The following is a 25630-nucleotide window of genomic DNA, read 5'->3' as shown; positions in this document are numbered from 1 at the left end:
TTTAATATCATGTTTAATTAATATTGTGCTTAAATCATAAACTGTGATATAATTTGATGAATAAATTACAACTTATGATTATGGTTCAAATTGGAATAAGCAAAACTCTCCAGTCTCCATGCTCTCTGGTCCATTCTTACATCAAAACATCAGCACTCAACTATTGAATTAGTATTAACATTTTGAAATAATGATTTCATTTGCTCAGGTTTGTTAACAAAATGATAAAACCAATGATCATAAACCCCACACTTATAGCCATATGTTTTCAGACAGTGAGTAAATCTTTTAGGTACTTTTAATGAAAAGTTCAAGTTTTTATTTACATTGTAGACCAACCATCCCACATAGCCGTCTTCTGGTCTGAAAGGAACCTGGTGTACTTCATCATCTAGTTTTAACATTGCTGAAATTATATCATATGATAAAATGTACCCTCCTCCAGAGCAATATCTCCACTTCGGATAACCGTCGAATCCACCATACTCCATGAAGCACTCACCACCGTACATCATGTGACTATCCATTGACTTAAGTTTTTCCAACACAATCGGGAGATTCACTAGTATGTCATCGTCAGTTTTTATTAAGAACTTGTAGTCATAGAGGTGCTGACTACGTTTCAATCCCCACAAAACTTTGTATTTGAGAACAGTTCTGTGTTCTTCCAAATTAGAAGCAATAAAAATGTCGTTGTGGGTTGAAACTTCTTCCAAAAACTCTTCTGAATAAGGTTTTTTAGTTATTTTACCTACTACAAACATGATTTTGAAGTTTTTGAATTGTTCCTCTATATATTCGGATGCTGCCCATGCTGTAAAATTTGCCCAAGTTTCTCTTATTGTGTTCCGGTTTTTGACTTTACCAGGCAGTGTCGGTATCAAAAATACTGCAAAATACTTCTCTTTTTTCACTGCCAATTTGTCAAGGTTTAAAAAAATCTTTGGTGATGTAGAGAGTTCTTCCCTGATAACAACAGGTCTTTGAGTTAAGAATACAAACGCAGCTAAAAGTAAGGATATCACCATCAAAATCTTTGTGAAGGGATGAAACTCCATTTCAGCAGCAATAATTCCGTCCAAACAACTCTCGAGGCAATATATAAACGCAGGTGGCAGATGTTAAAAACTAGAGATGAGTTATAGTGAACGTCTTGAACTTAAGCCATACCTCACCTCATCAAAAGAGTGCCTTGCGCAGTGTATTAACTTAGCTTTGCTTTTATTCCTTATATGGTTGTTAATGTGATCATTTGCAAATAATTTTAACTTCACAGCTAATTTGTAACCCTAAACTAGGATGGGAGAATGATATCTGGTGCAGTAGAATAACACCATATATAGATAGACTACGTTTATATAATATATATACACATATTCGAGTAAAGCAGATACGCTTCTCTTAGTTGTACAATGGATCAGTACACTGTTATTCGTCACATCGGGGAAGGGAGTTTTGGAAAAGCACTTCTTGTCAAGAGCAAACGTGACGGAAAGAAATATGTTATAAAACAGATCGGAATATCAAAGGTATGCTATTCATCAAATTGGTGCAATTGAACACACATTCTCATTATAATATTACGGGGGAAATGTATGAGCCTATTGATACATTAACTGATCCAACATCAAATAAGTACAAACCTGGAAACTGTCAGACGAAGGTTTAACGAGATAATTATAATGCACAATGAAATAAGGCTCAAAATGTATCTGCAGATGACACAGAAAGAAAAGGATGAGGCAAGAAAAGAAGTGAGTGTGCTCGCCAAAATGAACCACCCCAATATCGTCTCCTATCAGGATTCTTTTGAGGAGAAAGGTCAGTTTGATTTGATTTAAAATTATATTTTGGGTCTAGAATTATTTAGTTATTTAGTCAAGCACGGGATAATTTTTGAAAGTTATAAAAACTGCATTCCAAATAATATGTGTGTTCAATTTGAATTTTGTATACTTATACCGAACAAGAAACTATCAAGTTAAATGTAAAAAGCGTGTCTGATATAAGATTTCATACTCAAAGTAGACAAGTGCACGTGTCCAAAACTTATGAACAATCAATGGTCTAAAAATAGGGTGAGCCCTACAATAACCAACAAGAATGTCCCAAGATCCCTGTCACTAGTTTCACTCCTCTCAAGATCCTCCAGGTTAAAGCATCTCTGTTCCCTTTTCTTAGGTAGAGGAGAGCACCGATCCAGATCCATGTGCTCAGAGCAGGTGGTGATATAACTGTTGTCATAAGTTTCTTTGTCACCCCTCACTCCGAATCCCTCATCGCATTCTACAGTGATTCTCTCTCCAGGGAGGAATACCGGGACTGACACGTCCAGCAGTGCCCGCCCATTTTCTGCTTTTACATTCCTACAAGCAGCTGTTGGATCTTTTAGTTCATTTCCAGTAGAAAGTCGGACCCGGTTCAGGGTTGTGGTGCGATTGATGGAAAAAAGAGATACTAGGGCGATGGAGTTATATCGGGGAAGATACTGCATCAGGGACCACACCCCGTCCCCTTCTAAAGCACTCACTGCGGGACAGAGCAGCAATATTTGCTCCTCTTTTTCCTCCGCAGTTTTACAAGTATTGAGGAATGCTTTAGGCATCGTCAACCCCACCCAGATGAACAAAGTGATGCAAATATTGGTGTTCTTAAGCTGAACTGTTGTTTTCTTGCAACCAGAGTGAACTGACTGACCGTCGGTCGTCACAGACCTGAACTCCCAGGTTTGGTCACATGCTGAGCTCCAAACCAGTGGGTATCCCATAGCTCTTTTGATGTTGAGACGCTCATATCCTGTGATGTTCACCCCCACGCACTGTCCTGTTTCCGCACTCTGGATAACCAGCCCCGTTTCCTGGCTCCTGTTCATGGTCTCCTCTGAGTCCCGAGTAAAACGTCTGAAAAGACATCTTTTATCTAGGATAAAAGCTAACGACTCTGAGTCAGTATGATAATCAAGTTCACTCAATCTTTCCTTGTGCAATGAACACTCCGATAGTTGGTCCAGTAAGATTATGAAAGTTTGGCAATCCTCCAGAACTTTACAGTAGTCCCAACACTGGTTCCCCGGAGGTAGGGAGAACTTTTGGAAGGGTTCCGAATTTACAACAGTGTATTCGCTGTAACAGCTATTTGAACCAGGAAATATTATCAGCGCGATAGTTATCTTCAAGAGGGTGGTTATCGTCTTTAGATGAACCATTCTCCTGAGCTTGAGGTCCCAAGTAGAGCTTTATAACCAAACTGAAAATAATGAAACGTTGCAGGAGCCAGTCCCGAGTGCAAGGTGTTTATCGAGCAGAGACTTGCAAAGAGAAACTGAAAGTGCTGAAATGATCAATTTGTATTTAACCCCAGCCGGAACGATTTTTATTCTTTTGTTTTCTTTGATCTTTAGTTTTATCATTTTATTGTATCAGCAGCGAGATATAGCAGCGAGATATAGCCTCCCCATGTAGAGCTCAGTCATGTGAGAAAAGGTGATAAATGGTGCTAAAATTGATATTTTTGTCGGCGATCATGTCTCTCCTTTTAAAAGCACATATTGCGGGGGATGACAATGTAGAGTTGAGAACAATAGCTCAGCTGGTGATCAATGGAGTAAAAAACTGTAAATAGATGTTGGGAAACTCAGTCTCAACCATGTTGTCTTTAAAGAAAGGCTGTACCTTCTTTATATATACAGGGTGGCTCAAAAGTAATTACCCACACGCAATCCTTTAATAATTCGTGTCAGAATTTCACAAATATATCAGAGAATATAGATATGGGTCAAACTTAGAATTTCTGAAAGTTTCGCAAAATTTCATTGATTTTTACTATTGTCGCCATAAGTGAGAACGCTTTGAACTAGGAACTCTAAAGTTTATAGACACGTTTGATTTGATAATTCAAGTGATTTCCCAAAATTTGTGTTTAATCAACTTGAAATTTTGGGAAATCACTCGAATTATCTAACAAAATGTATTGATGTCCGCCAAAATCTCTGATTTTCAGATCATTCTCCGTCACGTGACGTTACGTTTATTTTATGTGGTGTGTACTCGTGGGAAGACTTGTCTCATGAAGTTATGTGCGTGATATTCAATAATTGTTAATAACAACACGTCTTTCAGGGTCACTGTCTATTGTGATGGATTATTGTGAAGGAGGTGATATGTTCAATACAATAAACCAACAGAAAGGTCAACTTTTTTCCGAAGAACAGGTCCGAAACTCAGATTTATGCTTGTAATCATCCACACTTGAGCAGCTTACATGTCTCAGAACGAATTAATAAATTAATGCTGTTTACTATTATCAACCATTGTTTCAGTTTGATTCTTGTCTACTTCTTCATTACTAACTTTCTCCTCAGATCTTGGATTGGTTTGCACAGACTTGTCTGGCTATCAAACACGTGCACGACCGTAAGATTCTACACAGGGATATCAAGTCTCAGAACATATTTCTAACGAGCGTTGATGGGAAACTAACCATTAAATTAGGAGATTTCGGTATATCTAGGTTAGTTCGTTTTATTGTTATACAGTATACACCTGTACTGTTTAAAATCTAATATAAGTTAAGTGTGTGTACAAACCATTTTAGGTTTCCTCAAGATTTGTTGCACGAATAAGTGAATGTACCTACTAGCCCCCCGCCCCCCCTCCCCTCCGCCCCCAACTACAAATAAATCTAATCTATAATCTGGACAGGGTGCTGCGTAACACAGCAGAGCTAGCTAGAACTTGTATTGGCACACCTTACTACCTCAGCCCTGAGATCTGTGAGAATAGACCATACAATAATAAGAGGTAAGTGGAGCAAACTCCTGATCCTGGAGAGCCCTCTTTCTTCAAGAGAAGAGCATGAGTGATATTATTCAAATCGCAAATTAATCTTTATTTTGAATAGATTATTTGAATGGTGTAGTAACTTATCGACTGAATACTGATATTTTAATTGACCACCGAGCTGACTAGACCACTGTGGCTGGGGAGGTGATATAAGTTAGTTATCACACGTGACACCGAATTGTGGTCATATGATTGGCCGAATGGTCGCTGCTGTAGGCCAACAAGATGACTGGTTGAGGTATGAAGAATATAACATTAACATTCCCTTTTAGCGACGTGTGGGCGCTAGGTTGTGTGCTATACGAGCTAGCCACACTAAAACACGCCTTTGAAGCGGGGAACATGAAGAATCTGGTGATGAAGATAGTTAGAGGAAACTACCCTCCCGTCAGTACTAGATACAGCAGGAACCTCAGGGGTCTTATCTCTAAACTATTTGAACGTGCTCCTAGGTTGGTTTACTTTATAGATGATCGACAATATTGCATCTTTTGTGTCTGATTTTATCTTTGTTTATGTTTATCTTTGTTTATGTTTGTCTTTACTAAATTTGATGTAGCATTCGAATCATCTCATAATTTTAAACTATCACACAATTCGCTGTTTCCTTGCTATAGAGCTTAGGTCTAAAACGTAAAACTTCGCTCCTCAGTGCTCGTCCCTCGATAAATGCTATCCTGCGAATGCCGTTCATTTTCGAGCGAGTGAAGAAGTTCCTACCTGATGATATCCTCCAAGAGGAGTTCAGTCACACAGTTCTACACCGTAACATGGTTCTAATGAAGAATCCAGAGAAGAATAATCCTGCTAAATCAGCATTCGGTCCTCCACCGGGTGAGTTGATAAAGGACACACTAAAGATCTATGAGGAAATGAAATTCTTCATCTTTTGAAGTCGTAACAATAACAAAAATGTTATGCTCCTTCTTCTTTAGCTCTAGATTCACTTCCCAACTAATAATCAAGTCTACAGTCCAGTATTTTTATTCTCCAGTGACTTTATTCTCAAACGAACAGCTTATTGATCAATACATGCTTATTAATGTAAACATGACGTAACGTTGAAGCATGTGTAATAACTAGTGGTTACGTAGTGATAAATGTGGACTTGTTAAGCTGTTGAACTGACGTTATTACACATCATAATAATATTGGGAATATTAAATCATACTATAATAATGTTCATTCCTCTATTAGAAAACAAAACAGAAAATCAATCGATTTATCAAACCCAGAATTTCAAGCTGACAATTTTCAAAATATTAGTGGAAAAAATTAAGTTGATCCATTTTATTTGGTTGCAATTATAAGATTTCTGCCAAGATCGGCCATTTGGAAAGTAAGGATGGTTAATGACCACCCTAGGGGTGGCTTTCGCAGTGCCAGGGCTATCCTACCTATAAAACACTTACCTGTTCTACAGCTGTGAGACACAATCCCGCAAAGATCTACGGAGCAGTAAATGCGGGAGTGAGACCGAAGAGTGCAGCTGCAAAGCTCACTGAACTGAGAGAGAAACAGAGGAAAGAGAGGATGGAGAGAGAGAAGGTTTGAAACTTGGTGCTGAGTTTTATAATAAGACATGATCCGTTACTCGATTGTTTTTGGAACTTATTTTTTGAAGTATTATTAATTTCGCATGATGTCGTATGGCTGATTAAACATTTTTGCCTATTTATTTATCATTTTCTGCAAAAAAGCACGTGATCAATGTTAATTTCTTATAAATTAGCTATCTTTTGCATGTTAAAAACATCAACAGGTTTTTCCTAAACAGAATAAAGTTTGTGCCAGGAAAAATATCGGAAACAACAAAAATAAGGTACTCTTACATTTGCATGGATTCAAACATGTTTAATAATATTCTCATTAATGATAACCGTCGCTACCATTCATCTTTTTCCTTAAATGATGTTGCTTGCTTCATGTAAATTGTAACCGTTGGGCGTTGCTCGAGCTGCTGTAACAGGTAGATCACTAGTTAGAACATTTAACTTTTCCCCTCAGCACTTACAAGACGAGATTGATAAGAGAAAACAGCGTCAAGCTGATCTGGAGAACAGAGAAAAACAACTAAAAGATGTCCGTGCCAAGCAGGCAGAACTTCAGGACAAACAAAAGGTATCAACAGTTCAAGAAAGCAGATTAGAAAGTTGCTGTGATTAGCTATGCGTTGGGCGATGTATTTTACTCCTTTGTTGGAAATTTAAATTATTTACTAGAACCAGATTTAGGATTTATCTAAATTTGAGTAACTATGTACAAAGAAGCACTTTTAGAAAGCCCAGCTAATGAGGAATGCTATTGGGGCACAGAAGGATTGGATTAGTCACATGGTGGATCCAGAACCTAAAAAAGCTAAACTGGATGATAAAGAAAACATGTGGGTACCCTAATAAATCTTGATTCCTATTTTTGTGGCCCATAAAGTGAAAATCAGTTCCTGTTTACTTCAACCAGATTTTGCCCAGATTTTAAAAGTCTAACTGGACTGGGACTGGTTTAAGAGAATATCAGAGATCAGTGACATGCAAAACTTTAACTAGCCGGAGATACTTGAATAAGTTCTGTCTCACATTCCCACTCCAATCTCATGCACATTGCTATCTTTGTTATATAAAACTTATTGTGGGAAACTAAAAAATGCTAAGTTAAACAATTGAGCTATCTTATGCATCGCTCTGCAAGCTGAAATGTAAACTGCAATTGCCTTTTACAAGAAGGATTGTGCGCTTGTTTAGTGTTTACTCGCAGATCTGCTTTTGTTAATCATGTTTTCCCTGAATTGCAGAGTTACACGTGATGAAGACCACAAACCGGTTGTAAGTGAAAATGAGCGGGAACAGATTATCCAGGAGTTCCTGAACAGGAAGCGAGAAGCGGAGGCGAATAAGCACCGGGTCGCGGCAGAGCGGAGGGAACCAGCTCAAGCACCATGGGCTGTGAATGACTGGAACTACAAGATTAATCCCGCCAAAAACGGTTGGCTTTTTTTTCCTATAAACTTTATCGCCCATAAATTTCAAACCGATGAATCACGCTCGCCGACACATTAATGATTATTTCAGGCCCCCCTAAAGTAGAAGGCAGTGCAATGCCAATGAACCATCGTGACCCCCGTCCACCATTCGCGATACCTGGACGAAATCAAAAGGAAAAGGAATACCTTGAAAAACTTGACGCTATCAGAAAGTGTGTTCTCATTATTTCAATCATATCAGGTTCCATTATATACTGCAATACTTGTTTAAAATAGTTTGTATCGATGTACAAATAATGTCTGCTTGACTTTCATCTGCATTCCAGGAATAACTTCGCTGAACGACAAAATAATAAGCAAAAGCATGATGGACCTCCATCGGAGTATGATCCTGAACAGCGGAGAAAGAAAATACTTGCGCTGAAGGTAACTTTCTGTAAGAGTAATCTGAAACTGAGGTTATACTCTCGTCATTCGTTCAGTTTTACTGGTATCAAGATAAACGCAATTTACATAATGTATTCTTTCTGAAGTTAACATGGTCTTGGTATGTTGGTATGTCATGTGTCAGTGAACTAAGTGTTTAAATAACCCAGAAACAGGCCGACGAGAAAGCCGCTCTACTCAAAGCTCAGCTTGAAAAACGGAGAAAGAGAAGAGAAGAAGGCCCTGTTATTTCTAAATCTCCAGAAATTCCACCCTCTAAAACACCTGAAATTCCTGCTAAAACTCCCGAAATTCCTGCCAAATCATCAGATAACCCCGCTAACTCAGCCAAACAGGGAAATAGCGATGCCCCCAAACCCAGCCCTGATTACAGGCCTATTAGGCCCAGCAAAGTGGCCAATAAGTTCGAGTCATGTGTCACGGCTGGGGACGCTTTAACTGACACAGAACAGCCTCCACAGATACCAAAAGAAGAAATAATGCCTAAGGAACCTGGAGAAGTTGATAGAAATGTGCCAGCTTTTGTTGTGAAGGAGGACAAAAAGAGGAGTGGGACTTTTGTTAAGGACAAGAATCAGGCAGATGTGGTTTTCATCGGGAAAGATGCTCTCGGTAAACCGGATTCAGATGGGTCGGTGAGTAAATTTTACAGCCATTAGTTAATTTGAGAGTTGCCATTGGTTTCTCGCACGTTTCCCTCCTGATTTTGAATCTGCATTATATCTCTACTTCCACATGTTTTGGCAAATGCAAATTATCATTCACTTTACACTCGCTGTAATCGATTTGAATGTCGATCTGCTAGAGTATCGATTAGTATAGGCTATAATAGCGCGGGTACTGTAAACTGTCCACTAAATTGTCCTCAATATTGAACACACCCTATAATATCAGGACGCTTCGTCTGGGAAGGAACGCAAGAAATGGGGCGCTCCTAAGAATGATGAGGAACTCATATCCCCCAGATACCAAGAGAGGAAAAAGTGGCAATCTCCCAAACAGGATGAACTGTTTGAGAAACTCTCCGCAAAAACACTTCTACCAGGAACCTACTTAGTCGCAGGTTTGTGCGGCTCAGCTTTTTTACTAGCAGGCATTGTCTTTAAGCCTATACAAAGTCGCGATGTCAGCATCGTGTGTAACAAGATTTCGATCGATTTATTATTCGCGCGTAATTTTCACGTGTGTATCAAACCAAACAAAATATAACATCAAAACTAGTTGCTGATTGTCACCAGTTATACAGGTGAAAATTTTCTCATCTTAGCTTCAGACCAAGCCTTATCTCTGCGCTTCTTAGATTTACAGATCGAATTACGTCATGCGTGATTACAATTACGATATCAATTATTTTTCTGTTTTCAATAAATATTCTATTTTGAACTTTCAGATACATCCAGTTCATCCGCATGTCCTGATAAGAGGTTGCCGGATGAGCCGACAACATCTCAAGCCAAGCCAATAGTGTCCCCAGCAAAGCCAACAATATCACCAGCAAAGCCAACAATATCACCAGCAAAGCCAACAATATCACCAGCAAAGCCAATAGTGTCCCCAGCAAAACCAATAGTATCACCAGCAAAACCAACAGTATCGCCGGAGAAGCCAGTCGTTTCGGTGGCTAAACCACCAATACCAGAAAAGAAGGATGTGTCACCTGAATCCACACAGAACGATCTGTTTGGTGGTATTGGTAATTTCCAGCATATGGACGACATTTTGAACGAGTCTAATAAGATGAGGAAATCTAATAAAGATAGCACCGGATCTAAAACAATCACTAGCCCTAGCAAGGTCAGTGGATATTGATAGCATTGAATTGTTGCCTGATCTTTGTAATTTCAGTGGCAAGTTCCGATACATTTTAAGGAACCTTTATTTATACCAAATAGCCACAAAATATTAAAAATTATATGAAAATTGTGCGTCATATGAATTTGATTCTCGAATCTTATTTTTCATTCTAATCTCCTGTCAGGTGTCCCAAGTTGTTGAGGATGCAGATTTGGAGGTAGAGGACTTGGGGGCTAGTATCAGGGTAACTGGGCCTAACTCTTCAGGGGGAGCATGGGACAAATCTGGCGACATACAGCCTGCTGAACCTTCTCGATCCGATAATAATCAGTCCGTAGCAGTAGAGCACACTGACTACACAGATGATGCAGACGAGGAAAGTCAAGTGATGCCCTCAGGGTCCCCGTTGAAGAGACCGGTGGAAGAGGCGGATCTGCCACCTGCAGTTTCATTTATTGATCAGGTCAGTGGAGGAGGCGGATCGGCCACCTGCAGTTTCATATATTCTTATATTTATAAGGTCAGAGGTCTCAAGTGGTGCAGTGGTACGGAGTGGCTTTTGCAAGCTGCACAATCTGCATTTTATTGTTGCAAGCACAACTATCAAACACAAATTTATTGACCTCAATCGTTTAATACGCCTATTGTTCACAACATTTCGATTATCAAGTACTTGTTTATCAACATTTTTCTGAGGAAAGATTATTAAAAATTTGTTCTATTTTTAGGTGCAAACTCCTACTAAAGCCGCAGATGCAAAGTCGGTCCTATCGAGACTGCAATCTGAAGAACAGGAGGCAACACTTGCCTTATTAGCGACCGGCACATTCGACACAGATGTTCAAAAACTTCGTACCGTATCCTTACCTGACCTCAATGATGCTAACGACAATGAGGCCAAGAAAACGTCTCTCTCTGACAATGAAGACGTCGAACTTGAAACTGAGGTCATAGTTGAAGAGGAAGAGAAGGATATCGAGAGGACTCCCCATAATAAGTTTAGCACCCAGGCCTCTGAATACCACACGCCAATGAGCGAGACCCCTGTGGGTGTTCCTCAGATTGTGATAAAACCCAACTCGCAGAGAAAGGGAGATATTTCTCGTAGCAGCGATCAGGCAGAGGTTAGTGATCGCCAGTCTGTCTCAGTCAGAACATAGCAGAATAATTCTGGGCTCCGATGAAATTTTGTCAAAGTTTTAGCCGAAAAATAGGTCGGAAAAGTAAGGGCAGCCCACAGTTTTTCCTTTATTTTTCCCAGTCTAAACTGTTGCTTTTCTGGTCCAAACGGAAAACGGAACACTTAGTACAGTTTAGGTAAAAACGTCTAATGGTTATGTCCATTCTCCTCAGATAAATGAAAACAACAGTGATGTTGAGGACACAGTGAAGTCTGATTCCGAGGAAGAAGAATACCTGGAGCTTGTGAAGAGCTTGCAGAGTGTTCTGGACGACGTGCCAAGTGAGTCTTAGATAATTATATCTGAAATATCTCATCCCTAGAAGTCTCAGAATCTTAAAATCCGTCCCATTAAAAATGCCTCTTTATTGAATGCCCCTTTACAGGCGATGACGACGTTACATTCGGGACCTGCAAGTCACCTTTTAGTGATGACGAAAGTGATGAGGTTAATGATGCAGACAGCTCTAAAAATTGTGAGTATCTTTTTAGTCAACAGTTAACCAAAAATAGCGAAAGATTTTACTCAAACAATCCTCGGAAAATGTCTAAAAGTTCTCTAATATTTTACTCGAGATGATAGAAAGAACATTTCCAGGCTCACAGAGGAGTCAGTCTCCCCAGTTTGACGACAGTTGTCAAGACGACGAGAATTTTGGGGAGAACGAGAGCGTGTTCGGTCGGTTAGAGCAGTCCAGGGAGGCACTGGAGAAGCGGATAGGTCATGAGATCCTTATCCAGGCTTACAATATTATACAGGTCGGTCCTCTACGTCAACAGTTTTTTACTACGTCATGTCTTTTCTTATTTTCCGGAAAAATTATATATTTTATTTTAAATGCCCCAGAACGCCAAAATGGCACAACTCAGCTTTCAATAAAATATCAGCACTATTAAGATTTCTGAATATTTCAGAAAGTGCAGGATAGCGATGATGAGGATCTCTCGTTCGAGAAGGAAGTTCAAGACAAAGTGGCAGCTCTACTCGGTGAAGCTCAACACCTCTTCCCTGCTATCCTACACTTGGTAATGGCTGACAGTGCTTTCTGCTCCGAGAATAAATCGTGACAAAGATCAGGTAAGGTTGTTGTTATTCATTTTTGTTGGTTTGTTTCTATCGTATGTGGGTTTTTATAAATATATCCATGAAAATTTAAATATCTGTCAATTAACAAGTTAAATTGTAAGTTGTACTTTATATTTTCTACAAAACTTTTTTCAGAAATTTTTGAAATAAAATAAACAAGGCTGAATGTGAAGTTTATTTTTTCAGATCTCTAGTACAACCTCGAATGGAGTTCCGTAATCAACCTTATTCCAGACACAGTTTCTTAATCCATCGGCCTCGCCTCAGCCGTGACGTAACCACGTGACGTAACCAGTTAACCACGTGACGTAGCGCTTCTCTCTTGACATGATGTTTATTTGATGTATTTGTTGATGATATCCTCTAGGACAGGACTCTAGTTTAAATGTAGCAAGATCTGGACTTGATTAATCAATGTGTCTTCGTCTCTTTATAGTTCAGACGGCTCCATGTGGAGATGTGATGCACATTTTCACGTGAATCCTTCTAGGTTCAGCCTAATGCTGGAAGCATGTTTCTGATTTTCTCTTTGTCCTTGTCACTAACAGACTTCTTTTGGCGTGAGCAAAAGCATCAGATTTTTTTAAACATTCTGGATGACCGGGGATAGATTTAACTTATTGACCACTTTTTATACGTTCATTTTCTTTCTACGCTGCTGAATCGCTAGGCTGTAAAGTGTAAATAGATCTACTTATCTTTTATTTTTAGTAAATGTAAATACATTTCGATAATAAAATTGATAGCTGAAAATTCATTTTACCAATAATAATATCTGCATTTAAACTTGTTTCTATATCCGTGCAAGGTAAAATACTCTGAAACCTCTAATACTAATCAACACTCAATCAAGAAAAATTCAGCGAATCTTTTCACATAATTCAATCCCTCTAGACTTGTCTCTTATGGGTGTCTACAACTTGACCGGACCCGATTTCCCTGCCAGACTGTCCGCTAGCGCGTGCAGGTCTTCATTTTCAAACATGGGCTTTACCTCTTTGATCCCTCCCATTGCCTGAGTAATGAGTATATGACATCAATGAGCTAGGAACGTTGAATAGGAAAATAACTTCAGAATATCATACGATTCTATTAAAAAAAATAATCTACGAGTAAAATATCTATTATAGTAAAACTGTAGGAATTGTGAAATGTCAAATTCCGCAAAATGCCAATATATCGACACCCATTGGGCCCCAAAATTTACTCAACAAATATTAATAGTTAATAGTACTATGTTTTACAGTATGCACTGAAGGGGTATCCTAGGAAGTTTCTTGAACTTTTAACAGGTACCCCTCCTCATTTAACCCTCGATTAAGTTTCCTATCATTCGGCTGAGGAGATCGCATAGATCCAATGGATCGAACCCTGAACCTTCTGCGCAGAAGGCGGATGCTCTAACCACTAGGCCACCTATAATAGTATAATATTCCAACTGGACGACTTCCACAAGTAACGTCTCTAACAGTAACACTGAGATATAACGAAATAAAAAGTACCTTGCCGTTAATCCAGACCCGGGGGGTCCATCTCTCTCCTGTTATCTGTCTACAATGCTCCTGGATGTGATCCATGGACGGCCAGTCCGAAATGGTGATAACATTCGTTTGTTCCTTCGTGAAACCTGTGACGTGTTTAAGTTTGTTGAAGTAATTTGGGTTTTAAATCGCAAAAAATTCAATATTCAATAATTAGCGCACATGGCAGTATTCAAAGCCTTTCAGTTTCAGGGCCAGCTAAGTACGCTACGTAACTTAAAACTTCAGAAAACACGTACCAGCTTCTTCGAGCATGATCTTGACCTCTGTACAAGGTGGACAGGTCTTCTTACTGAACACGACCAGAGTATTAGTAGTGGCACTGTGAGCCACCATCTCCCGGGCAGCCTGTTCTAGAACCATGTCGTACTTAGCTTTAGGTAGAGTGCCGTCAAACCAGGCCTGCCTAGCTTCCTCCAACCCGCCCAGTACCTGAGTAGGGAAGATAAGTCGCTGATTATTCCTTATACGGTCAATGCATGTGTACCCGGGTGTGTTCCGAAGACCGAAGCTGAAGGTAACGCAATATCAGGCGTGTCTTCATAAAACTTATATCCATTGCCCATAGCCATTATAATTTGTTAATGTAACGCGTGCGAGTAACCAATGGTAACAGTAATTTGAACAGGGGTCAGGGGGTTTCTTAGTGCATATACCATATAAAGTTGTTACTTGGTATTTTATTCTTCGTTTTATCGTAATCTCTATCCTCTGATAACAGCGAACTAAAAACGAAAGTGAAAGTATTTCTAACCTTCCCCCTGACCCAGATAAGTGGGCAGGATGTAGACTTGGTAAGTTTTCCCGCTTCCGCCAGGATTTCTGTTCCGTCCCTTCTGATTCCGACCTCGTGTATAATGATCTCGCTTTCCGTGAACCCTGCGCGGGAGGGTAAATTTCCTGCTGTTTCTCTTTTTAAAGCTCACGAACTGGATGAACAGGATTGTTGTCGTGTTAGAAACCCTCTTATTTCGTAACGTCCGAAACTCCGTTACTAAAGGTTACGTATTTCTAATCCTCGAATGGCCGGGTAGCCCCGTGCAGGACATTAAGCAGCTACAGAACAAGGACCCAGACAGAGTCTGTAGTTTTAATGCTGTCTAGCCTCTAGGCCTTTAGGACAAGGTCTTGGTCTACTAAATCACATATTAAGATCGTCAGGTATAGATCACCCAAAGTAAAGCCTATGTCCCGGAACTTTGTACATGTATCGTAAGTGATGTTGTCACGTTTCTTCATAACTTGATCATCACGTTTTGTCGGGTATTATCTTAGTCCTTGGGGGCGGAGCTTGAGGGCCAATTAGAGGTCATGAGGTCAAGCAATTATGGTCAGCAGTGCTATGGTATTCATTATGCTAATTTAACTTTTTTACTTTTAGCGCCGGATATTTATAGTATCATTAATTATTGTTGATATGATGAAATACTCGTTCGGTTGAGTGATTCAATTTACGGTTTCGTATCGGACAAGTCATTTTAAATATCTCTCAATTTACCAATCATTTGGATCATTGTTTGGGTAATTTGGCGTCAAATCTGACCAACCTGCCTTGAGACAGTACTGTTTGGCAGCATCGCAGTCACCACACCTCTGTTTAGCCACGAGCAGGACCACACACTTCTCGATCTCTTCCGATAACCACGTCATCTCTGGGTTGTAGATATTTGGCGGGGTATCAAATCTTATAATATACAAATTAGGGGTCTATAAGTTGTTATGATTCGAACAACCCTGACCGCCTTCCTTTTAGAACCCAGCTTAAATAACGATTATATATGTTTTAAACGATAACTGTTCATCGAACCGTTAAATCTCGAAAATCGCAGTCAAACTTCTACAATTGGACCACAAAATAGCTTCAAAATAGCCATATTCCTATGGCAGTCTACGGGAAAAAGAATCATCACTGATTGAAACGCGATAAAAGAAAAATATCCAATTTGTGGATCCTCTAAAATTTAAATGAGAGGAACCCTAACAAGATCTGTACTTCAGTAGAGGCAGTGTTATATTACAATCAGCCTCACCTGGCACCACGCTGTGCACTGACCCGCTGAAGTGGAAAATATCAATTGTGTTCCAGATTTAATGTGATCATGATTTGAAATCGGGGCCATAGCTGCAAAAAAATGCGGAGGAGGTTAATCCATCATGGAAGTAATTACAAATACAAAGTATGCAAACTTTTTCAATTATTACAGCCCTCCTTATTATACAGCACTGAAATTTGTTCCAGAAAATGTTGCAGTGAAATATAGATGAATTGCATTACTTCCCATACCGACTGCCGTGAGTGCACTGTTGATTTAATATAGAAATTCAATATGGTGTGCGAGAAAATAAGGGAAAATTATGGGTTTTCCTGTACCTTACAAGACTTTTTTGTGACGGACTAATTTGCGACGACCGAAATTTTGGCGGTCCGAAAATATGGCGAAATTGAACAAAAACCGTCAAATTTCGGACGTCACAGAAAATAAGGGTATTTTTCATCATTTTTTGTGACAGTAAGCAGTAATATATAAGGAAATTTCTGAAATTCGGTAAAATCATGTTCAAACTTAGTCTGTATTAAGACTGTAAGACTTTCATGTTAGCACATACATGTATTTTAATGCAAATTTAAACTGTATTGCTTGACATTCAATTCGTCATTGATGTGGTGATAATTTGTCCCAAGATGCCAGAATTTATTTATTTATTTTACTTGATATTACTTTTTAGAAACAAAATAAAGCAGTGAAGGCACAGTCATTGAAATAAGCTAAAAGATAATGCGACGGATTCTATTACGACGACCGAAATTTTGGCGGTCCGAAAATATGGCGAAATTTTCGGAAAACCGCCACATTTCGTACGTTATAAATATGTCTTGTAAGGTACTATTTAAAAACATCAGCCGATTTTGTTAATTTGTTATCAGTAAACCTTAAGAGTGTTTATTATTTAATACCACGTACATAAGCTACATATAACTGATCATACATCCTGGTCAGGCTAATAACTTAATAATAAAGGTGAAAGGTAAAAACACAATTGCGTGTGTCTGATGCCTGATATTAGCAAATGATATGATGTAAGTGTTGCATGTAGGCAGAGGCTTTGAAAACGGGCAAAAAATGCTGAAAGATACAATCTCGATATCTGGATGGATAGAATTCGTGGAACTTAAAAATGCTTGCCCTAAAAACGGAAAGACTGATAAGATTGTGTCAGGTAAGCTCTCAGCTTACATCACATGTATCCATGGTTCTTTAGTGTCAGTGTATATCTGCTGAAGGGTGTACAGCACACAAGTTTTGGTAATTCAATATAATACTGACTGTATCATATTGTCTCAAATTGCACTTATTTGCTTGTACTCGTAGTCAAGAAGTTGACCTATATTTGTTCTGGGACTGCTCACAAATTTCCTGAACAATCGCATTGCTATTTAGACCGATCCAGATTAATCCAATTTGTTTTTAATGGTTCTGTTGATATATCTAGCCTTGATAATAACAGTTCATCCTTACAACATCGACATCCTCGACCCTCTTTCTCTAACTGGAAAATCTCCCGGAGAATATTTCGGTTACTCCACCGCTGTCCAGAGGTCTGGAGCCTCCAGATGGGTGCTGGTCGGAGCCCCCACAGCTAACATCACACTTAAAGACGGCACTGTCGGAGCAAGCTGGGGCTCAGTGTATAATTGCAGTAGTGGTGAGGGTGATAGTGGTTATCAGTGCAAGGAGGTGATAGTGGACAACATTCCGGAAGTTAAGGATGAGGTGAAAGAGGGGCAGTGGACTGGTGTCACCCTCTCTGTCGATCCTACCACTTCTGTTGCTGTAACCTGTGCACACAGGTACGTCTGTTTTGTATAAAAATAGTGAAAATTGTCTCTAAGATATGACATCTTATCTCAGTGGTAGAATGTGTTGTTTCCAAGATATCTAAGAAGTGCCAGTATCCTCCTACTCTATGTTTTAGATACGATCTTGTCACCTAGGTACACAAAAAGAGGAATAATGAAAACAGATAACGAGGTAGGGATGAGAGGTAGATGTTGGATCATTAAACCTGACGGAAAAACTAAACTTTTACCTGATCTCTGTGTCAGTATTTACATGGCTGTTGATTCAGACAGGTAAGTTATCAATAATCATGTACAATGTACATAACAGGAAATATGAAATACTATTATTGGGAACCTCGATACGTTGTGAAAGGTTGGTCATAGATTGCAGGTTCCAACTCAGTCTGTCTTGATTTAGGTGTAATTGAATCTTATCACAGATGCAGCGCGGGGATATCTTCTTCATACGATAACAATGAGTTTTTCGCTGTCGGTGGAGTGGGATACCAGAATTGGAAGGGAAGGACTATGTTCTACGACTCAAAAATTGGGGCTAATGCCCTGCAAAGCGTATCTATAGACGGGAAATTTTCTCGGACCTACGACTACTTTGGTTACTCCTCGGCTTCGTGCTATGATAAACAAGATAAATTTACGTATCTCTTTGTCAGTGCTCCTCGATCCAAAAATATACGGGGTAAAGTTGACTACATCAAGTATTATGGTTCTGTTTATAACGGAGTGATCCCGTCCCAATTTGCCATGGGTCATCAGATTGGATCATACTTTGGTGCTTCTGTAACTTGTGGATACACAAAACTTTCTACTCTTCAGGTTAGCACAACATTCTGCACGAATTTACCCGTATGGCCTATGTATGCAATCATGCTTGTTCATTACACGAACTCAAAACATGATCTCGATATTTATATAAAAGATATCCACCAGGACTAGTTGGTTGTTACTTGTTTATATAAACCATCAGGTGATAATCGGAGCACCGTCCCACTCGGACACCACCATATCTGGCGACTACGACCGGGGGAAGATCTACGTCTATCAAGTTAACAAATATGCTCCCGGTAAACCTTCCTTTCCTCGAGCTCAGTTAACTGGCTTTAAATCAGGTTCTTGCTTACTCTTATTTTTCTTTGACTTTAGATTTATACACAGCTTCCGATTACCAAAGGTGACTTACACAAGATCCAGCCTATCCACTATTCTCAATATAAAATGTGTGACCAGGGAGTAGATTTGGAGCTGTTGTCTCAGTGCTCGGTGACATCAACAAGGATGGGCTAGACGACCTAGCAGTGGGTGCACCATCAGACCTCTCCCCTGACGCTGGCAGGGTTTACATCTATCTGGGTGCTAAAAAAGGCTTTACAACCTTCAGTAAACCTGTTCAGGTTGTTAAATCTCACAGGTCCTAGAAAAGTTACTGTTTCTGCCTCTCTGGCCTCTTCATTGATACAATATGGCCTTCAGGAACTTTACTTTAACTCTAAGGCCTGATTTTTTTGCAGATCATATCACCTCTCCCTGTAGCCAAGGCTCCACTGTTTGGTTTCGGAAGCAGTGTGAGTGGTGGGAGTGATATTGATGATAATGGGTATCCAGATATGGTAGTAGGTGCTTTTCCTTCCGATAAAGCTTTTATCTACAGGTATCGTACATACACGAGTCTTGTAACACCCTGTACTCTGTACTCTGTCTACGCCTCATCAGTCATCACATTGTTTCTTGATAGAAGCAAAAGATGGATAAAATTATAATTAACCGCTGCTTTTTAACTTTTGATTCATCAAAACATGTTGATTCTAATTTTCTATTCTGAGTGATTCTATGGAATGAAGATTAGCGTTCCGTCTAATTTATTCCTCACGTGATTTTCGCCAGAAATAGCTCAATCAAATGTGGGAGGAGAATTAAAAGATTAAAAATTATCAGATATCACGATGGAGAATCACACGTATTTTCTGCAATTACATATACACAGCTAGTTATAAACATTTTTTTTCAATGAAGCAAACAACTTATAAAGTGATAAAGTATCCTTTTCCTCTTTCTGATCCCATCATAAATAAATTTCAATAATAACGTGAAGAAGCCCACTCATTTGTGATTGATGCCACCCAACTCATTGCAGAACAGCGCCCATCATCAATATCGACATAAAACAGACATTTCCAAACATGTCTGCCAACCTGATCGACAAGAACGACCCATGCCCCAATGAGAATGTGACTGTTGCTTGTTTTAATCTGCATTTCTGTGTTAAGTATCTACCAGAACCGGGACAGAAGGTTGATGCATCCAGAGGATTCAGTGAGTTATTCTATCAAATTTAGGATAAAAAGCTGAATCTATAGGCGTAAATTAGGATAGGAAAATGATTCCCAGACTCTAGGCGTTAATTGTGTCTTGACGTTTTTTCATTCCATACGTGATATTCACAGCGTCATGAAAACTTAAAATTGCTAAGTATATCGTTCTAATTTTGACATAACCAGTTGTAGGTCTTCACATGTTCAAGAAATATTCAAGAATCATAATTTGCTAATACTTATGCCTAATTTAGTAATAGTAATATTTATTTCTAATATCTTTCCAATATCTGCAAAAAAGTATTTTTAATAACTGAATGTTTGATTACACTTGTCATCATGATGTCAGGTATTAGGGTTACAAATAGTTTGGACACAGAAAATGATATTTACACCAAGAGAGTTCGATTTTCGGAAGAAAAAACCTATGTGGTCCATGAGAACTTCACGGACTATATGTACGGGAGTGAGAAGGAAATGTGCAGTCACCAGAAGATATTCCTCGAGGTAACAGGGAACTTGGGATATAGAGCACATTTTCTAGAGCTCTTTTGATATCTTGAAATTGAGGATAATTGACTAGTTTCTCATAGATAATTTCTTTAATTTTTCATGATAACTGCTGAGCGTTAGAACTGTGATTAAACTTTCCTCAGTTTAAAATCACAACTCTCGTTATACTTATACCTCGAACAAAGATTGGGAATTAAAACCGTTAGTATTAAAACTTTGATTTCTACGCCTTTCTTATCAAGTTTTAAAACTTATCAGGAAGAGATAACGAACATTGCACAGCTGATAAGCATCAAGACAGAGGCTACTGTCCTCCCTTCCCTAAAATTCGAGAATAGATTGGCTCTGAACGTTTCTCGGTATCCCTACGCTATATCACAGGTCGAATAGCAGCTATTATAAATATCAACTTATCACCAATTACATACTGAAATAGAAGTGACACTTCCAATTCGAGAGAACTGGATTTCAAAGAACCGAACAGCATTCAGTTTAACAGTTTTGTGTTTAAATCAAGACTTTCCGCTCAATTTATCCAGAATATACTCTCTGACGTAAAAATCATACTTTTGTTTGCGCAACAGGTTGTTGTCATTAATGGTTTAAAAATTCTTTTTACAGGTTAAGATTAAAACAGCATGTGCTAACGCTACTTGTGAAACTGACCTTAGACTGGCATCCCCTGGAGTTATCCTTGACAAGTGCGTCATTTTGTAGTGTTAAGTGATTTTACTATGCATAATATATTCAAGTAATAATTCATTAAGATATTTACTTACCGCAATATTATTCCAACACGACTGTCAATATGAGAACCGAATTGTGTGAAAATTATGAGTAAAAGCTCGAAGATCAAAGATTATTATCAAAAAGTTGGGTGGATTATTCTGGAATGATCGACAGTAAATGAGGTGACTTGTTCCTAATAAAAATTAAAAACCTGGTCATCCGTCATCTATAAGATCATTAGTATTCCTGAACTATAAATTCTTAAAAACTAATAAGACGCACTTTGACGAGATTGAAAGGACTTCTAAGACGCACTTTGACGATTTCTGGGGTGATTTTACGTTTGTGAGATATCATAAGCCGCCATTGTGTTACTCTAGGAGAAACGTTCTAAATATGGAAGAAAATCTAAATATGGAATTATAATCACAGTTTTATAACTTTTAACACGGAGGAATTAATCAGGGCTGAGGTCGGAACTAGAGCTGGAGTTCTCTACCCGGGATTCAACGAACTTATTTGGTCCAACTACAGTATCACAAGAAACATATCCCTGGGCAAACCCTTCGGTTCTCACATTCTCATCACCATGCCTGCTTCAATGTACATTAAGAATGTGAGAGGAGCAGACGGTACGAAGCTGTCGATATGTACCCCCTTCTCTGTGAGGGAGGGGAACTATTACTGTGGCTTGGATGAGCGGATGGATACCAATGAGACACAGTTCAACTTTTCTGTGGAATACTCAGTTACTGGAGTTAAGGCTGAGGTGAATGAAATAGAATTTGGTTCGTAACTGATCAGTATTAACAATGTTAATATTTGTCATGTTCAATCCTCCAACTTTTATTACTTTTCACCCTGCTTGAAATTACAATCTCGACACTTAAAACAGGGTGCAAAAGAAGTGATTATTCGAACAGAACTGGTGACAGAGGGCAGTGAAGACAAACACCCTGACAACAATGTCATGACACAGAATATAACCCTCAGACGGCTAGCACGGTTAGAACTTCAGGGAACATCCTCCCGGTACAAAGTTCCATTCGAGGTATGTTAAAGGACTGCTCCACGGTAGATTTTATAATTGAATAGAATTTTGAGCCTGACTCAACTCGTATCCTATTGTAGCAGCCAGTGCTTGATGCTTATATTCATCAGGCTATAATGGCTTTTCAGGAAGTTGGCAAGGTTTCAAGATTTTATCAAACGGCTTTGATACGTATAATGAAGCCTAATTAGGTCAAAAAATCAGGATTTTTCTACTTCTGACATTGGCACAGAGAAAATTAAACACAAATATGTTTGAGATATTTCTGGTTGACATTTTAAAAACTTGGTACAGATAATTAGTATTACGCAGTGACCGTCACGGGGTGTCGCGTAAAAATCAGCATTTAAAAAATAAGATAATTGAAGATAGTTCACGTGTTGCCATATCTCGCTTCCAATGATTGTTCCAACAAAGCTGATGTTTAATTTCATCCAGCTCGTGGAGAAGCCCCAAAAAGGCCAAAAGTATAACGTCAGAAATACTTGAAACCCCGAATAATTTCCTGTAGCCGTAGGTTATAACTACACGAGTATTTATCTGGTTTCAGCCTATCAGAAATTCTTCTAAGGTGATAAAGGAATATCTTGGCCGTATATAAAGATATAAGAATAAAAATATCGATAGAAAAATCAAATTTGCAATTTATGTAATTCCCATCTTATACTTTAGATAAGAGATAAAGAAACGAAGGTAAACTTTGTTAGTGATATCAGTAAAAGTGGAGCTCTGGAAACGCAATTCTTTCCTATAAACTACGGACCGGGTGAGCTGCATGATCTTGAGTTGATAATTGAAGTTCCCTTCGCTCTCAACTCTACTCAAAATGAGGATTTTATCTATCCTTATAAAGTTGATTCCAGTACCGACATCGTTTGCGAAGTGGACCTCCTGAATGTCCACAATGTACCCACCGCTAGTAAGACAAAAAGGACCAAACGTTCATCCCGATTACCTCGACCATCTACACTGGGAGAAATACAGGACTCCTTACTAGCTGACCCTCGACCTGATGAAGACACTGTTCAGCGTGTGTCCTATGAGTGCGGGCGTGATGTGCACTGCATTAACATAAGCTGCACCATAGCTAAACTAACTAAGGACATTGTGGGGATCAGGCTAACTTCCTACGTTTGGGAGCTCACATTTCAGGAACCTATTCGGATCAACGCATCCGTCCGGGCGTGGGTCGCAAACAAGGACTCTGGAGCAGATCTGACGTCTAACAGCTTAACCGGGCCCGTTCTTATTCCTCTTCAGGTGATAGCAGTTGCTGATTTGGTTAGACCAGTGAGTATCTGGATCATTGTGGGCTCCATCACAGGTGGCCTGTGTTTCCTCTCCCTCATCGTCATCATCCTCTACAAGGTGGGCTTCTTTAACCGGAACAGACCTCCCGCTGAATTTTACGGTCAAGAAAATCCCGGAGTAACCATCGAAGTTACGGACGATTCCCATGATCTGGCTGTTGAGCCGTACATTCAGGATAGTGAGGACGACGAGGCTCAGTTTGCATTTAGAAACCCTCTCTGCGATGAGCTTAACATGTGACCTCATTTGTATTACGCGACTGCAGGAGCTAATTTTGGATTTTCTGTCAAAGATCTGTCCAAAAGGTGTGGTGATGGTGTATATTATATAATTGTCAGACTTTGTCACGTTTTTTAAATACAGACCCCGTGCATTTTTAGGGAGTTTTCATACTTGTGATTCGTTTTCAGTTGTCTTAAACACGTGTCTAGAAGAAACAGACGGGACTTATATAAGATGGCCAATGTTTTAATTGAATACGCCCTTTTCTGATATGTAAAACTAATCAAACACTTTGTTATTAGGTTTAAAACACAATTTGAATAGATCATATAATATCACGATGTTAGTGATTTAAGAAAATCGTTTACAAATACTAATTGTACTAAATTATTAGAATTGTGGGAGGTGAAGGGGGTAGGGAAGGTTAAAATATCGCTAAATACATCGCAAGATTGAGTTGAATTGATCGAAGTCGAGAATTATTGAAGGGAAGATTTCAGCTTTGAATTTTGGAATTATTATTTTGAATGAGCTGAACAAAATTGTACGAATTGTCCCTCTAGTCTTCTATCAGTTCAAATTCAAGTCTTTGAATACGGCTGCATAGCAAATAAAACTCTAACTAAACTTACGAAACATCCAGACAAATATTATACAGGGAAGGGGAAATTTCGAGAACCTATAAGGTTACAAAAATAACAGCATTGCATATCATAGCAAATCAATAGCCCTATTAAAACTAGGGATGGAATTTCATGAAAATAGGTCGTAAAATAGTCATTAACGGTAGGCATTTTCATTCATAGCTTCGGACTTGATAGAAAACTGTTCAAATTTATACGCTCATGACCATGAACTCGTTTAAAGGCCAGAACGATTACAGCGTAAAACTCTTATATTACGAGTGACTCGACTTTCTTCATGTGCAACATCATAGTAATTGCATAATTTTAAATCGTTGCTCTCATTTTCAAAGACCTCTAAAAATTGACCTGCTTCTCAAGCAGGCCTTCACAAGTTTAATTTACAGTGATCGTCAGTCACACATGAAGAAATTCGTAAATAAATCCACCGTATAATTAATTTTAAACTACTATGTTACACCTATTGAGATTTCAAAACATATAAATTACTAAACGTTACTAATATAAATAACAAGTCAAGATCGTGCGTGGCTCCGAGTCATACTCGGGGAAGCTTAAAATTCTGAACACCTTTTTTCATAGCATACATTACACCAGCATACTTTGGCCTCTATTCAGGGAGCATTATAGCAACTTTAAAATCACTGTTATGCCAACATGGCGTGTTGCGCCTCTGGTCTATGATCTGGCCTAAATTTCGAACTTCTAGTTAGGCCTATCAAAAGATATAGTCCTAGAGAATCCTAGTATCAGTTCCTAAATGTCCTACAAGTGTCCGCCCTATTTGAAGCCGTTATGCTCCTCACCGATGGGGTGCCTGTCCCTCGGCCACAAGGTTGGGGTGTACAGAGCACAGATCCGACATCTGCTGATCTTCCTCCACGCTTCCTTGGCACTGATTGTATCCCGAGAGTGGGTGTTCTTTCCTCCTTCCTTGTGTGCCACTCTCAGCCACACATTGGATGCTTGAACCACCTGTTGATAAAGATGAAGAATAGTTTATGACTCCGTTAAATTTAACCTCGATAGGTTTAAGTGTTAATTTTTCTCATTTTTATTTTGTTAAGCAAAATGTGGCACCCCAAGTGTTCCTAATCCTAAGTAGTAAGTGGTTTTTTTTCT

The 25630-nt window shown here is 39.0% G+C and overlaps 4 protein-coding genes across 8 annotated transcripts in view; 2 read left to right on the top strand and 2 right to left on the bottom strand.

Moving 5' to 3' along the window:
- Nucleotides 1-1261: 1261 nt before the first annotated feature.
- Nucleotides 1262-13101, top strand: LOC134824013 (serine/threonine-protein kinase Nek1-like). Of its 5 annotated transcripts, none has more exons than XM_063835661.1 (24): nt 1262-1529; nt 1719-1821; nt 4119-4210; nt 4361-4509; nt 4701-4799; nt 5114-5293; nt 5494-5675; nt 6265-6389; nt 6604-6663; nt 6849-6962; nt 7121-7224; nt 7633-7823; nt 7910-8033; nt 8148-8247; nt 8418-8903; nt 9163-9331; nt 9659-10062; nt 10247-10525; nt 10791-11186; nt 11416-11524; nt 11629-11718; nt 11841-12001; nt 12158-12320; nt 12564-13101. In XM_063835661.1, exons 1-23 carry the CDS (start codon nt 1413-1415, stop codon nt 12308-12310), a joined length of 3987 nt encoding a protein of 1328 aa, XP_063691731.1. In that variant the 5' UTR covers nt 1262-1412; the 3' UTR covers nt 12311-12320; nt 12564-13101. The 5 variants fall into 5 exon arrangements, with proteins under 5 accessions (XP_063691731.1, XP_063691721.1, XP_063691739.1 ...); XM_063835651.1 differs by having other exon boundaries at nt 12516-13101; XM_063835677.1 differs by having other exon boundaries at nt 1263-1529; nt 8721-8903; nt 12516-13101.
- The window catches only part of LOC134824065 (uncharacterized), a 96506-nt gene continuing 83936 nt past the window's right edge, over nt 13061-25630 (bottom strand). Inside the window, exons 2-6 of the mRNA XM_063835767.1 lie at nt 15418-15524; nt 14625-14749; nt 14110-14302; nt 13832-13956; nt 13061-13344 (exon numbers count right to left, since the gene is read on the bottom strand). Coding sequence (XP_063691837.1) covers nt 13243-13344; nt 13832-13956; nt 14110-14302; nt 14625-14749; nt 15418-15520 — 648 coding nt within the window. The 5' untranslated portion in view covers nt 15521-15524 and the 3' untranslated portion in view covers nt 13061-13242. The remainder of the gene's footprint in view (nt 13345-13831; nt 13957-14109; nt 14303-14624; nt 14750-15417; nt 15525-25630) is intronic.
- Nucleotides 17224-24398, top strand: LOC134824034 (integrin alpha-8-like). Its single transcript, XM_063835701.1, has 13 exons — nt 17224-17720; nt 17865-18002; nt 18152-18545; nt 18697-18838; nt 18957-19120; nt 19238-19377; nt 19861-20039; nt 20388-20545; nt 20810-20932; nt 21173-21252; nt 21746-22049; nt 22176-22331; nt 23004-24398. The coding sequence occupies exons 1-13, from the start codon at nt 17341-17343 to the stop codon at nt 23880-23882; spliced, it is 3237 nt and encodes a 1078-aa protein (XP_063691771.1). The 5' UTR covers nt 17224-17340; the 3' UTR covers nt 23883-24398.
- Nucleotides 24156-25630, bottom strand: part of LOC134824059 (collagen alpha-2(IV) chain-like) — a 34441-nt gene continuing 32966 nt past the window's right edge. The window contains exon 7 of the mRNA XM_063835753.1: nt 24156-25483. Within this exon, the coding sequence (XP_063691823.1) occupies nt 25289-25483 (195 nt within the window). The 3' untranslated portion in view covers nt 24156-25288. The remainder of the gene's footprint in view (nt 25484-25630) is intronic.

This window comes from Bolinopsis microptera, chromosome 1 (genome assembly GCF_026151205.1).
Source record: "Bolinopsis microptera isolate Bmic1 chromosome 1, MBARI_Bmic_1.0, whole genome shotgun sequence".
Taxonomy (NCBI): Eukaryota; Metazoa; Ctenophora; class Tentaculata; order Lobata; family Bolinopsidae; genus Bolinopsis; species Bolinopsis microptera.
Note: the sequence above shows the minus strand (reverse complement) of the source record. Positions and strands in the feature narration are given on the sequence as shown.

What these genes read in the sequence shown, in the direction of transcription:
- LOC134824034 (XM_063835701.1), top strand. Translation starts at nt 17,341, where the DNA reads ATGGTTCTGTTGATATATCTAGCCTTGATAATAACAGTTCATCCTTAC. An exon ending in CCTTCAGTAAACCTGTTCAG is followed by an intron (nt 19,121 to 19,237) that starts GTTGTTAAATCT and finishes ATTTTTTTGCAG; the next exon opens with ATCATATCACCTCTCCCTGT. An exon ending in CCTGGAGTTATCCTTGACAA is followed by an intron (nt 21,253 to 21,745) that starts GTGCGTCATTTT and finishes GGAATTAATCAG; the next exon opens with GGCTGAGGTCGGAACTAGAG.
- LOC134824013 (XM_063835661.1), top strand. Translation starts at nt 1,413, where the DNA reads ATGGATCAGTACACTGTTATTCGTCACATCGGGGAAGGGAGTTTTGGA. An exon ending in AGCATTCGGTCCTCCACCGG is followed by an intron (nt 5,676 to 6,264) that starts GTGAGTTGATAA and finishes CCTGTTCTACAG; the next exon opens with CTGTGAGACACAATCCCGCA. An exon ending in AGAAAATACTTGCGCTGAAG is followed by an intron (nt 8,248 to 8,417) that starts GTAACTTTCTGT and finishes TAAATAACCCAG; the next exon opens with AAACAGGCCGACGAGAAAGC.